Source organism: Grampus griseus, assembly GCF_964374135.1.
Source record: "Grampus griseus genome assembly, chromosome: 12".
Classification (NCBI taxonomy): domain Eukaryota; kingdom Metazoa; phylum Chordata; class Mammalia; order Artiodactyla; family Delphinidae; genus Grampus; species Grampus griseus.
This window is the reverse complement of record NC_139006.1, coordinates 40,280,460-40,294,482: the sequence shown is the minus strand read 5'-3', so window position 1 is coordinate 40,294,482 and position 14,023 is coordinate 40,280,460. Positions and strand designations below refer to the sequence as shown.

The 14,023-nt window shown below is 44.3% G+C and overlaps 1 protein-coding gene across 4 annotated transcripts in view; it reads left to right on the top strand.

The window, feature by feature from the left end:
- Window positions 1–14,023, top strand: part of TMEM241 (transmembrane protein 241) — a 104,517-nt gene that overhangs the window by 29,620 nt on the left and 60,874 nt on the right. For 2 of the 4 annotated variants that reach the window (XM_082667982.1, XM_082667983.1), the window contains exons 5-6: window positions 6,902–6,979; window positions 12,906–12,931. In XM_082667982.1, the coding sequence (XP_082524108.1) occupies window positions 6,902–6,979; window positions 12,906–12,931 (104 nt within the window). Of the gene's footprint in view, window positions 1–6,901; window positions 6,980–12,905; window positions 12,932–14,023 lie in introns of those variants that run through there. The other 2 variants (XM_082667984.1, XM_082667985.1) reach the window with 2 other exon arrangements.

Below are 14,023 nucleotides of genomic sequence, written 5' to 3'. Positions count from 1 at the left end.
GGTGATTCCTCAAAAAATTGAAAATAGAGTTACCCTATGAGCCAACAAAAAAATTGAAAGCAGGGACTTGAGCAGGTATTTTGTATACCTGTGTTCACAGCAGCATTATTCACAGTAGCCAAAAGTTGGAAACAATCCAAGTGTCTGTTGACAGATGAATGGATAAACAAAATAGTATATCAGTACAATGGAATATTATTCAGGCTTAAAAAGGAAGAAAATTCTGACACATGCTACAACATGGATGAACCTTGAAGACATTATGTTAAATGAAATAAGTCAGTCACAAAAGGACAAGTCCTGTATGATTCTACTAATATGAGTTACTTAGAAGAGTCAAATTTATAGAGACAGAAAGTATTGGTGCTTACCAGGAGCTGTGGGCTGGGGAGAATGGGGAATTATTGTTTAATGGGGACAGAATTTCAGATGAAAAGAGTTCTGTGAAAGGATGGTGGTGATGGTCGCACAACAATGTGAATGTACTTAATGCCACTGAACTATACACGTAAAAACGGTTAAAATGGTAAAGTTTATATGTCTATTTTACCACAATTAAAAAGATATGTTTATAACTCCCCTCCCCAGGCTACAACAGAGATTTTCTTGAGGATTATATGGGGGAGGGGGATATGTTCTCACTCACCTCACTCAGAGCCCTTTCCGGTGCTGTAGGAGGTGCATATTTAATTTAACTGAATTCATTCCTACGCACTCGTGTAAAAAAAGGGTGAGAAAAATAGCAGTTCACTGAGAGCAGGCCAACCTGCCCTCTGTAGTAGCATGTGCATTTATGGCCCCAAGTGAGGTTCTTATTCCCATGCATCTTACAAGCTGGCATTCTAAGCTGCCTATTTTTCAAACAAAAAGGCCCCTAAACACAGGTCAGCTACTTTATGTGATGAACAGATGAAGGAGGGAGGTGGCCTCCAAGCTGGTGCTGGAGATACTCTGGCAAAGAGGGAGTCTGGCCCTCTGCCCTCAAGGAGTTGACCCGGGAGTTCCCTGGAGGTCCAGTGGTTAGGACTCCACGCTTTCATTGCCAAGGGCCCGGGTTCGATCCCTGGCCGGGGAACTAAGATCCCAAAAGCCGCTTGGTGTGGCCAAAAAAAAAAAAAAAGGTGTTGGCCAGTTAATGACAGAATGATAAGACTAATGTAAATAAACACTCAAATTTATCTCATGCCAATCAATTTGTGAATATATTCATTTATATGTACACATAAACATATTCAAACACCTCAGCTGTCTTCCCAAAAGGATGTGTTGTGGCTTAAAAGAATAATGATGATGAAAATAAGATAAGCATTTCTTACGAATAGAATTTAAAAGAAATCTAGGTCAAGGGTAATTGAAGAAGAACTAGATGAGACCACAGAGAGACTTAGCACACATCTTATGAAATAAATACAGTTGGGCCTTGGAAAGATGAGAAAGCTCTCATCTTTCTGCAGCCGAATAAAGAAGTTACGAGACTCTCAGTGCTTGTAAGAGAAAAGCGGGTTGTTGCCGCAGACATGCGTCTTCCTTGCTGTCAGGTCCTGAGTCCTCATAAAGGGTAAACTGAGCTACTTAGGGTCTTCAATCGCATCCTTATAACAAACACAACGGTAACCTGATTTCTGGGATTCTTAGTGCATTTTGGAGGCCTAATGACAGCACAGTTCAGTAGGAGCGATTCTCTGGGGCTAAAATCTCTGCTCTCCAATTATCCGGCTCCCTTCCTGTAGGAACAGTTATTTCTGGCATGCATGATTTTGATGAAAACTAGGCAGCCAACAGTTCAAAGGTACATTCTTTGGCAAGGGCCTGGCGAGCAATTATTGTATATTGCAGATTAAGGCCACGTCCACATATTTAAAAATCACCCAAATTGAAGTTAGGATTGATGTTTTTCTATAAAAACTTAGAAGTCGACCCAGGACTTGGCTAAGGGAGTCATCCCCACTCCTACAGCATGACCCGAGGCCATGCCTGTGGGCAGGGCCAGGATTTTCCATAGAAAACTGTTTTAAGTCAGTTCCAACACCTGAACAAATAACAATCAAGGCTTGAAAATTCCACTCTGGGAAGCATGGGAATAATGAAAAATCTTAAGTAATAGTTACCAATTTCTCTTTACATCCAGAGAAAAATTTCCAGTGGTACATGGATGCAATGTAAAATTATAAGTGAATGTTAAAGTTTTAAGAATAAATTAGTTGCAAACTGTGCCCCTAAGTAATGAAATGAATTGGACTGTAGGGTGGTTGAATTCGGTCAATTACATTTTGTGTCAAAATTGATAACTTGGGCTTCATGGTAGTTGATCTTGAGCCATTTTCCCTGATGAAATATGGTGGGGACCTTTTGTTATTGAGCCCGTTCCTAGAGTCTATGTGAAAGAACAGACTTGTTTTTCTGTTCTCTTTAGCAGCAAGCTAGTGTCTAGATCGTCTAAAGTGATTTCAAATTATTAAGAGGCAGGTTAAAAAGGAGAACCAAAATACATCCTTTCTTTTTTCTCATCCATATAACTGGAATGTTAATAGTATCTCCCTCATAGATTTATTATGATGATTCAATATGTAAAAGCAATTAAAACAGAGTCTGGGGGCTTCCCTGGTGGCACAGTGGTTAAGAATCTGCCTGCCAGTGCAGGAGACATGGGTTTGAGCCCTGCTCTGGGAAGATCCCACATGCCCCAGAGCAACTAAGCCCGTGTGCCATAACTACTGAGCCTATGCTCTAGAGCCTGCAAGCCACAACTACTGAGCCCGTGCGCTGCAACAACTGAAGCCCGTGCACCCTAGAGCCCATGCTCCACAACAAGAGAAGCCACCACAATAAGAAACCCATGCACTGCAATGAAGAGTAGCCCCGGCTCCCCGCAACTAGAGAAAGCCCACGTGCAGCAACGAAGACCCAACACAGCCAAAAATAAATAAATAAATAAATTTATTAAAAAAAAAAAAAGTACAGTGACAGCAGTAACATTTTAAAAAAAACAACAGAGTCTGGTACATAGTAAGTATTCAATATATCTTAGCTATTATTGTTATCATATCTCAGAACTTTTTATTTTGTTTTTTTGCCCGCACCATGTGGCTTGTGGGATCTTATTTCCCCAACCAGGGATCGAACCTGTGCCCCCTGCAGTGGAAGCGCAGAGTCTTAACCACTGGAGTGCCAGGGAAGTCCTCATTTCTCAGAATTTCTGTCTGATTTCACAAAAATAAGTCCTGCTGAACCTCACTCCATAAAGATAAAAGGCAGGTTTTCTAAAATAATCAGTCACTGGAGACTCTTGAACTAATAACGTAGCTCAGACTGGGGCTTCATGCACAGAGGTAGAGGCCAAGGGAAAATCAGTAATCATAAACTGTAGACTGCCTTAATACTGTTTTTGATAGATCTCTATGGAGGCTGATAAAATCAGTCGTAGAATTACTGCTTCTAAAGCCTGTTAGCTCCTCAGTCGAAAAAATGGCTTGAGAAATTCAGATTAAAAAATTTTTAAGTGGAAATGGAAGATATCCCTTTAAAAAATGGCATAGAGTTTACTCCGAGGTCATCTGTTTTAGATCATACCAGTTATATTGCTGGAGGAAGCAGACTGGCAGGATTTGGAACACAATGGTATTGGACATTGCACAGTTGTAGGTCCAGGAAGTTTATACTGGGGGCTTGCTGTAACTTGGCTCCATAACATCGAGACTGGGAGCGTGGGCGTTGCCGTTACTGGGTTGGAGTCATGGAGTCATACCCAGAACTAGTTGTGAGCTCGCCAGCAAGCTGCCCCATCACTCTAAGCTTCAGTTTCCTTGTCTGTAAATCAGGGCAACAGGCATCCGTGGATACAGTTGTTGAGATATGGTTTAAATAAGAGAATGCAATTAAAATAATTAGCACTGTGCTGAACACATTGTTGGTATTTATTATTAGAGAACTTTAATATCAGTTCTGGGGACTCCCCTGGTGGTCCAGTGGTTAAGACTCCGCGCTCCCAATGCAGGGAGCCTGGGTTCCATCCGTGGTTGGGGAAATAGATCCTGCATGCATGACTCAACTAAGAGTTCGCATGCCACAACTAAGGAACCCACATGCTGCAACTAAAGATCTTGTATGCTGCAACTAAGACCCGGTGCAGCCAAAAATAAATAATTAATAAATAAATATTAAAAAAAATTTTTTAATTTAAAAAATTAAAAGGCAACTTTCTTTTAAAAAATTAAAAATAAAATAGAATAAAAAATAAAGTAAAATCAGTTCTGTATGTGTAGATAGATCCTTTTCCAGAATCTGATCAGAATCTCCTAGGCAGATGGAGAAGCCTGTCCACAGTTTATAAAATTGAGAAAATTAAGCCTCCTTGAAGTCTAGAGTTAGCGTCTAGAGTCACCCTAAATCTCGTTTCCTTACTGATTTTATAGTCAAGGAGGCAAAAGCATTTTAAATCAGGGCTTAATTTTAAATAAATAAGATCCAGGTTGCCCTTTCGTTTTCATGTCATGTACCACAGGGTTAACCTCTCTAAGATTTTCTGTGCTATCTTCTTAGGCTCAGACCTAGAAGGCCAGGGCCCACGTTTTCCAAACATGAGCCCAATGGATAAAGCCAATTAAAAAAAAATCTCTTTAATAATCTTAAAATACATAAAGAATAATTGAAAATATAAAAGTTTAAGAGGGATAAAAAGAAACACAAAAGATGAAAAACATAGAAAATAATTAAAATAAAGGATGATTTTAAAAGGAAGAAAGTTTCAGCTGCACTTTTAAAGGAGTAGAGAACGTTAAAAAGGCAAGAAAAATGTAAGGTGAGAGCTCAGAATGAAATGAAACAGTGCGAGTTAGAACAAAATACCAAAATAGGGCAGAGCTATACAGTTATAAAAGTCTTAAAGACAAGGTAAAAATATATACTCCCAGGGACTTCCCTGGTGGCACAGTGGTTAAGAATCCACCTGCCAATGCAGGGGACCCGGGTTCAAGCCCTGGTCCGGGAAGATCCCACATGCCGCGGAGCAACTAAGCCCGTGCGCCACAACTACTGAGCCTGCGCTCTAGAGCCCGCGAGCCACAACTACTGAGCCCACGTGCCACAACTACTGAAGCCCGCGCCTAGAGCCTGTGGTCCACAACAAGAGAAGCCACCACAATGAGAAGCCCGTGCACCGCAACGAAGAGTAGCCCCTGCTCATCGCAACTAGAGAAAAGCCTGCGTGCAGTAATAAAGACCCAACGCATCCAAAAGATAAAGAATAAATCCATCTGGCAGTGGTTGGGCAGCAACATCTGCTTAAAGACCCACTTAAGAGTCCTCGAAGCTGGAATAATTTCCCAGCTCTGGGTCCTCCATCGAGGCCACTAAGCGTGGGCTTGGTACCTCTTAATACTGACAGCCTTCATGCAGTGCTCCTGCATTACTTCCATCATTCCTCCCTATAGCTCCAGGTCGTAGATATTGTTATCCACATACTACAGAGGAGCAAACTGTTTGGATACATGCCCTGCTCCACTAGCAGATGGTGGAGCTGGAGCCTGAAGCCCAGCTGATGCCAAAACCCATGCATTATTCTTGATCTTTTTCTGCTTTCCAGGAGACATTATCATCATCAGCAGCAACAAAGACAATAGCACAGTCCCTCACCCCTTAATCCCTCCCCTTTACCTTGTCAAGATTATCTATCAAATTAGGAAAGACTGCTGTTCTTAGCAAACAGCCCAGCGATAGTCAATGTGCAGTGGGTACTCTGTGTATCTTGATAACCCACTGGAGTGTTACCTTTTTTTATATCTTCTTCCTCCCCCCACCTTTTTTGGGGTACAAAGTTGATCCCAGTTATCCCATCATTTACTGCAGTTCAGTCTCCTAAATATTTCCCTCATGTGGCCACTTTTCTCCATCTTTGCTGCCACTACCAAGTTCAGGCCACCGTCTTGTCATTCCTTGTATTAGTTTCCTGTAGCTGCTGTAACAAATTACCACCTACCTAGGTGGCTTAAAACAACAGAAATTTATTCTCTCCCAGTTCTGGAGGCCAGGGGTCTGAAGTGAGTACCAAGGTGTGTCAGCAGAGCTGCGCTCCCTCCAGAGGCTCTAGGGGAGAATCTGCTCCTTGCGTCTCTCTTCCAGCTTCTGGTGGCTGCTGGCACTCCTTGGCTCGTGGCTGCATCATTTCAGTCTCTGCTTCCTTCCTCTCCCCCACTTTTCCCTTCCACACTATATTCCACCCCACTCAACTCCCCCTGGTTCCCCGAGGAGGTGGGCTTCCTCGCTCCTCTGGGCCCTTGTGTGTGCCTCCAGCCCTCTCCCGCCTTGTCTCTTTTTGCTGGGCTCATTCTTTTTTTTTTCTTTTTTCCCTTTGGCCGTGCCATGCATCATGCAGGATCTCAGTTCCCCAACCAGATATCGAACCCATGTCCCCTGCGTTGGGAGTGTGGAGTATTAACCAGTGGACCACCAGGGAAGTCCCTGGGCTCATTCTAGTTCATCATTCTGTTCCCGTTTAGACTTTGGACTTCACTTCCTCCGAGAAGGCGTGCTCTGCCCACACTGGGTTGGTCATGCCTTTCTGTGCATTCGGTCAGAGCTCTTACCTCAATAGGGACAGCCTCTCTAACATGTGTCCACCTGTTCACAGGATGTGTCCCCTGCACCTGGCATGGCACCTGACACACAGTAGGTGCTTAATAACTGATGAGAATACCCGTAAGAGGGGAGTGTGTACATCCACCCTACTGAGCACAGTGCTGTAAGCAAGAACACTGATCCACGCGGAAGAGTTTTTGCTGGAGAGCAGTATCGATGTGAATGCCAACAGTGCCCACAGATCTTTATTTTTAAGCGTAAATCAAGAATTATGTAATTATGAGATCCAAGAAAATATTTTCATGCTTATTCCTTTGTTTTCTTTCAGGCCATTCCTGTGTTTCTCACTTTGCATAATGTAGCCGAAGTTATAATCTGTGGGCACCAGAAGTGTTTTCAGAAAGAGGTAAATGATTACGCAAAAGGCTAGTTTCACTTCCCTTGCTTGAAATTTCAAAGACGTGCTTTTTATGTATGGTCCAGATTAGTGTCTGCCTTTTCCTGCCATCTGTTTCCAGTCAAGCCTGCCTGACGGTGGTCACTAATTTCAAGGATCACGGTTTTGACATCCCTTCAGTTCACCAAACATACGTGGGGATGCTTGTGGGTCTGAATGGACCTCAACCCCAGGCCAGCGCTGAGCCAGGGCCTGGGGGGCCGAGGTAGAGATGACTGTGGGCCTGGATGGTGGTGGGGGGGCATTCCCCCCCTCCCCCTACCGCATCCCATCACCATGAGGAAATATTTGGCGAGCTTCCCACAGGGTGCTGGGAGCTTTAGCCCACCCTGTGGACATCCTCTTTTCCTCCCGACCCCAGCTCTGCCTTCCACCAGTTGGAACACGTTTCCTTACCTTCCGGGCCTCCATCCATGAAAAGGGGAGAGAAATGTCACCCACTCAAAGAGTCGTTGGGAGGACACCATGCAGCACAGGTGCTAGTAGGTGCTCCCAACACTTTCCGACACATAGTAGGTGCTTTGTACCTACTATGTAGTTTAGCTATGATTTTTAACGTGATTGGTGGTTTTAGTTTGGTACCTGTTTTGAGAGTTCCTTTTTTCTAACATCTGCCTGTTTCAAATGACTTCACATCAAAATTTTGGAACTTTTAAGCTCGAGAGAGGCTAGTGGGCCATGCAGGCAGCACACTTCTTACAGGTGTGCCAGGGACAGAGAGACACCTTTCCTGTGGCCAAGGCCACTCCACACACCAACACTCCCGAGGGACCTTTCTGATACATGGATCTGATCATGTGCCCCTACCTACAGCCCTTCAGCACCACCCAGAAGCTACCTGGAGGCCTGCAAAGCCCTTCACCACCTGGGCCCCATCCACCTCTCTGGCTTCAGAAATTCCAGCCACAATCAAACTTCTCATTTTCCCTAGACCATGTCGTAGTGTTTCTCTCCTCTGATCTGTCAGCAAACCTCTTCGTGCACCCCTGTCCCATTCACTCTATGAATATTCCTACATCCCTGTGTACGTGGCCACCCTGCCAGGCCTGGGTCTACAGTCATAAGCAAGAGGCATGATCGCTGCTCTTTACAGAGCATCAGCCCAGAAGGGGAGACAGACATTAAACTAAGAATTAGAGCAGGCCACTCTGGGGAAGTGACATTAAACACAGACAAAGGATGAACAGGAGTTGGACATGGTGGGGAGGGGAGGGCTCCCTGGAAGAGGAAGCAGCAGATGCAAAGGACCAGACGTAGGAAGGGACTTGGTAGAAGTCATTCCGGGCTGTGTGGCTGGGACTTGATGGGGAAGAGAGGGGGTGCTTAGGACGAGGCTGGAGACGGGCCTGTGGGGCTGAGCTAGGAATTGGGGATTTATGCTGAGTGCACTGGGAGGAACCGGTTGGGTTATAAGGCCCACAGACACTGTGCAGCTTCCCAGTGTTAAAAGCTCCCCCAGTTTCTGTGGAGGAGAATGGATTACGGGAGGCGAGGGAAGCCTGTAGTGACTCCAGCGAGGCTCCGTACTTTAGGCTAATCTGCCTGCCGTGGGAACCTTCCCTGACACCTCAGGCAGCTTGGGCACCTTCAGCTGACATTTTACTTATCACACCAGCTTGCAATTTCCATATTTCATCAATTCTAACGTGTGCTTCTTTTTCTCACATCTAACATTTTCACTATCGGGACTTCCCTGGTGGTCCAGTGGTTAAGTGCTTCCACTGCAGGGGGCACAGGTTCGATCCCTGGTCAGGGAACTAAGATCCCACATGCTGCGTAGTGTGGTCAAAAAAATAAATAAGTAAAAATAAAATAATTCTTTAAAAAATAAGTTTTCACGATCTAAAATCAGGGTGGTTTTATAGTCAATGGTATGTCCTGGTCTAATGTTTGTTGGTTTTTTTTTTCTTAGTAGTATAAAAAAATACTAATTTTACTATCAGTGGCATCTTAAATTCAGTGAAATACAGTATGATTTTCCCTGTGTCTCTGCCTGCTTCCAGCCCTCTCATTGCAGTGACCCTGTGGTTGGGTGTTTTTTGGAGCCCCAGGTCTCAGCCCAAGGACTGGAGCTGAGCTGAAATATTCACTAACTGGTCACTTAGGTTCCAGGAGCTGCTCAGGTTCTGGGAGACTAGTCAGACCATGACTCAATTCCACTCAAATTCCAAAGAAGACTTCTTATTCACAAAATGGATACCTTTTGTGTGAATTAAAAATGAAGATTTACCTGGTCTAGGGATGAGATCCAGCCATCTTCATGGGATACTGCTTCTTTCTTTTTTGGGGGGGCCACACCATGTGGCATGTGGGTTCTTAATGCCCTGACCAGGGATAGAACCTGCACCCCCTGCATTGGAAGTGCGCTGTCTTAACCACTGGACCGCCAGGGAAGTCCCTCCATGGGGTATTGCTTCTTGATGGACAAGTCAGATCAGGCAGGTGAAGGTGAGGGTGGGACATGGGGCTGGAGGGTCCTCAGTGTATTTCCACCAAGCAGAGCGCAAGGGTCAGACTCCCAGGCCAAGAGGACCTTTCCTCGGAAGCAATTGGGTGAATACCAAAATATTGTGACTCTTCAACTCCATTTCATTACTGACACAAAACAACATCATTTCTTGTCAGGGCAAATTAGGAAACAATTGAGTGGGTTACATATCTATTTAGTTATTTTTTTAAAAAACCCTTTCTTTCCTTTACGAATATCATAAGATGTAATAAGTCGTAGAAAATGCAGAGAAAAAAAATGTCAGAAATCAACTGTGATCTTACTTCCTAGAGGAAACGACTTCATTCATTCAGTTCAGACATATGTAGAATATTTACAGAAATGATAAAATACGTCCTGTTTTTCCATTGATCGATTTGTCGGAATCCCTAAATGCCTCATTTCTCTCCACATGGAATGCAGTGTGTTGGCCGGTCCCTGTTTGTAGATTTGTAGGTGGTTTCTAGTTTGGCGTTAAAATCTGCTCTGTGGTGAAGATGACCGTGATATGTTCTTCATATGATTTACATTCCTGATCATTCAGCCTGGAGCCATGACCAAGCGACCGGGTGTCATGAGGAACATGGTTGGACGCCACCTCTCAGACTTGACCTGTGACTCCGGACGTAGGCTCTTTGGTCCATTACGTGTCAGGTTTCCCTAGAATGGCCTTGGGAGAGTAGAGTTGACCTCTTCATGACCTCGCTCCCAGATGAGAAGAATAAGCTCTATCTGGGCTGTGGTTCACTGTCACCAGCCATAACTAGTTCTTTGTGTATGTGCACACACACGCACACAGTTTGACTCTAAGTTAGCGTGTGGCTGGTGGAATTAGTCTCAGTAACTTGGCAGATATATTTGCCACGGTTTAACCTTAGAATACTGCTATTCATTCATTGGTTCGCTCAACATTTATGAAGTATATGCTACATGTCAAACATCTGGCTAGCTCTACAGCTACAGATGTGGAGAGACACATATATCACCCTCACAGAACTCAGGCTGAATGGGGAGCTGACATGTAAACAGGTGCTGGGATGCCCAATAGAATGTCCTATGGGCTGAAACAGGCGTGTGGGTGCACTGGGGGGCGACCGCGGGTAAGTCTGCTTGCCAGGGCCAGATATGAGCCCAGTCACACAAATGGGTAGGAATTTTCTGGGCACTCCAGGCAGAGAGGAAGCAGCCAATGAAGGCCAGTGGCCTGAAAGGGCCGGTGGGTGTCACTGCAGGACTGGCTGTGACAGAATGGAGTCCGAAAGGGTCAGACTCTGGAGCTCGATCGCCTGGGCGCACACCCTGTGATCCCAAGCAACTTACTTGATTTCTCTGTGCCTCAGAATCCTCATCTGTAGCACGTAACCCAGGACCGTACATTAACCTGTAGTGACACGAGTCAACATGTGTCGAGCACCTAGGACAGCACCAGCAGTCCTCAGAGCGCGTTAGCTTACCCAGAGCGGCGTCAGCTACTTCCTGTGACTTTGGCAACGTGACTCTTGAGGAGTTGTAGTGACCCACGCAGAGCTGAGATGTCGTTGGGACTCATCACTGGGTGATTTGGGGACCGAGGGGCTTGCGGAGGGGAATCCCGGACACAGACTCCTCGGTTGCTCTCGGAGCCTCGGGGGCTGGAGCTCCGTAATGAATTTCTTGCTGGTGTTCACTCTCCATGTCTCAGGTTCTGGGCTCCTGTAGTCAGAGGAGGTCAAAATAAAAAGGACTCTCCTCTGTGGGATGGGCAAACTCCTTCAGGCACTAGAGTTGATTTGCTGCCCTGTAACGGAAGCCCCCGAGCACCTGCTGGTGAACATGTCACTCATGGAAGAGTTGAGCATCCTTTTTGTCTCCATCCTCTCCATTCCTTCTCTTCCTCCGAACTCTGGAGATGTCAGCTTTATTTAGCTCAGAATCTTTTAGTGACACGTTTTCCCATGTTGGGGGCAATTATCCAGGTGGGAGCCAGGTCACCTCTGCGTGTGTCATCCTTTCTGTACTGAAGGGATAAGTGTCCCCACTGGGGGGCAGTGGAGTCAAGGTTGGCTTTGCCTTTGGTCTCTGCTGAGGCCGGTTCCACAGAGATGAAAGATAACGTATAAGAGATAACAAAGGATCTAAAGATGGGAGCCACTGCTTTGTACACACACATTGTGTGTTTATTAAAACAATGCATTGTGGATTATTTAGTCACACATGAAAGCTTAAGATAGCCTTCATAGCAAACCACATGTTTCTCTTGCCAGTGCTTTACTTTTTTAAAAAATTGAGATATAATTGACAAATAAAATTATATTTGTTTCAGGTGTTCAATATAATGATTCAATGTTTGTATATATTTCGAAATGATCGCCACAGTAAGTCTAGTTAACATCCATCACCATGCATTTGTTTTTCTTGTGATGAGAAGTTTTAAGATCTACTCTCTTAGCAACTTTCGAATATATTCAATACAATACGCTGCTGTTAACTATAGTCACCGCGCTGTATGTTACGTCCCCAGGCTTTGCTTATTTTATAATAACTGAAATTTTGTACCTTTTGAGTGCTTCATTTTTAAACAATATGTTCATAGTTCACACTTCATCTGAGCTGGAGTAAAAGAAAATTGCAGTTTGTCCTCAACTAGCAAAATAATCCTTCTGAAATGTCCAGAATTAATCTATTATCTTGCCTGACCATTTCCCCTGTCAAATATGAAAAAAATCTATGCTTCTTCCTGCTAGAGCTTTCTTCCCAAGTGCCAAGGACTAATTCCCTTAAACTGACCAATAAAAAGGAGGTAACAAAGGTAGAGTATGCATTAGAATTTCTTCATTTCAGGGAGCTCTAAACGGCAACTGTAGATTTCCCCAATCTGCCCTTTTTTCCTTCTCTCTAGGGATGGAGTCAAATGTCCCTTCTCCTTTTTTCTGTTTCCTAATTTACACATCATACCAGAGAATTTATAGCACTGCTCAGGGTCAGAGCTGGATTAATGAAAGGAAAATTTAAAGAGACAGACCGGAAGAGAAGTTGAACAAGAGCTTAATTTCTTTTCCTACACAGGGTACATTGATTTCTCTCTCCTTTTCATGGTGTGTAAGATATTCGAAGGCTTGGGCGTGGCGTCATTTTGCTTTTTTGTGGGTAAACATAGTTCTAATGGTGAGAGCGGTAAAACTACTCATCCAGAGTGCTTTGCCGAAGTGACTCAACTCTGGACCTCTGAGTCATCCTTCGTTTGGTCCAAGCAGAAAAAGCCTCAATAAATACTGAAGTGCAGCAAGTTGTTAAGCCCCCAATAAACTTATTCATAATTTATGTGCCTCTTGATCTAAATATTTACTTTTAAGGGGAACAAAAAAGAGTTTTCAAAGACTAATTGTACGTCTCTTTATTTTCATACAGAAAACATCTCCTGCGAAGATCTGTAGGTAAGTTTAAAAAAAACAAAAAACAACTTCACAAACATCTAAAATAGAAGATTTAACCTGATATTAACTTCGATGAGAAACCGTCTGTTGACAATTCATACTTGAGAGTTGACAGAGGAGTTTATTACAGACACTCACATATTCCTATTTTGTGTCTTATTCTCAAATTTGCTCTCTTTTTTTCTGAAATATTTTATCCCTAAGGGGAAAACAACTCATGCTAGATTTCAGCCATTGATGCCCAGAATTTCACTAAGAGTTGTGCAATGCTGATGAAGAATGAAAATGGAAAAATGGAAGCGACTTAAAGTTTTAAAAATAATGTTTGATCCTCATTGGGTTTTTAAGAATTCCCGTGGTGGAAAAGTACTGGCCTGCGAATCCACGGATCTGAGTCGTGGTCTTGGGCCACACAGCACCGTGACCGTGGGCAGGTTTCATACCTCTCTGTGCCTCAGTTTTCCCAGCTGAAACGTGAGTTGGGCTGGACCTTCTGGCAGGACCCTGTGCTCCTGTTGTGCTAATTCTGACCTGGATGCCTTGTCCTCTGGTGGCTTCCTGCTTCCTCGGCAGTAGCTGCGAAGCTCGGTCCTGAAGATAGAAAACCAGCAGAATGTTTTAATACGTGGATTTAGGACTTTTTGTTTCATATATTTCTGGGCTTTCATCCAATCTCCTTTTTTTGCCTTTATTACAGGCTGCTACTTGAAGAAAAAAAATCCCACTGTCAGGAAGCATCCTCTTGTTTAAAAGATTAGCGGGTGTTAAAGAGAGGCATTAAAACCCATTTATGCCTGATGTAATCAGGTGTTGCTCAAGGCCAAGTTCGGTGGGAAACTAGGGGCTGCCTCACACCTGGCACTTCTCCCCTCAGCCCTGAGGGCTTGTCTGCTTGAGGGGATCTAACGCTCATTGCCTGTGGATGGGGAAGCATCCTGCATCCTCTAAAGCCTCTGTCCACTGCAGGCAGACACCAAAGCCATGAGGGTTCTCCTCTCCCCACAGCCTACAGCCTGCCTATTCCTGTGCAGTCCCAGAAACCCTCCTGGACAACCTCCCTCCTCTCACCCCACCCTGACCTCCGAATCCCTC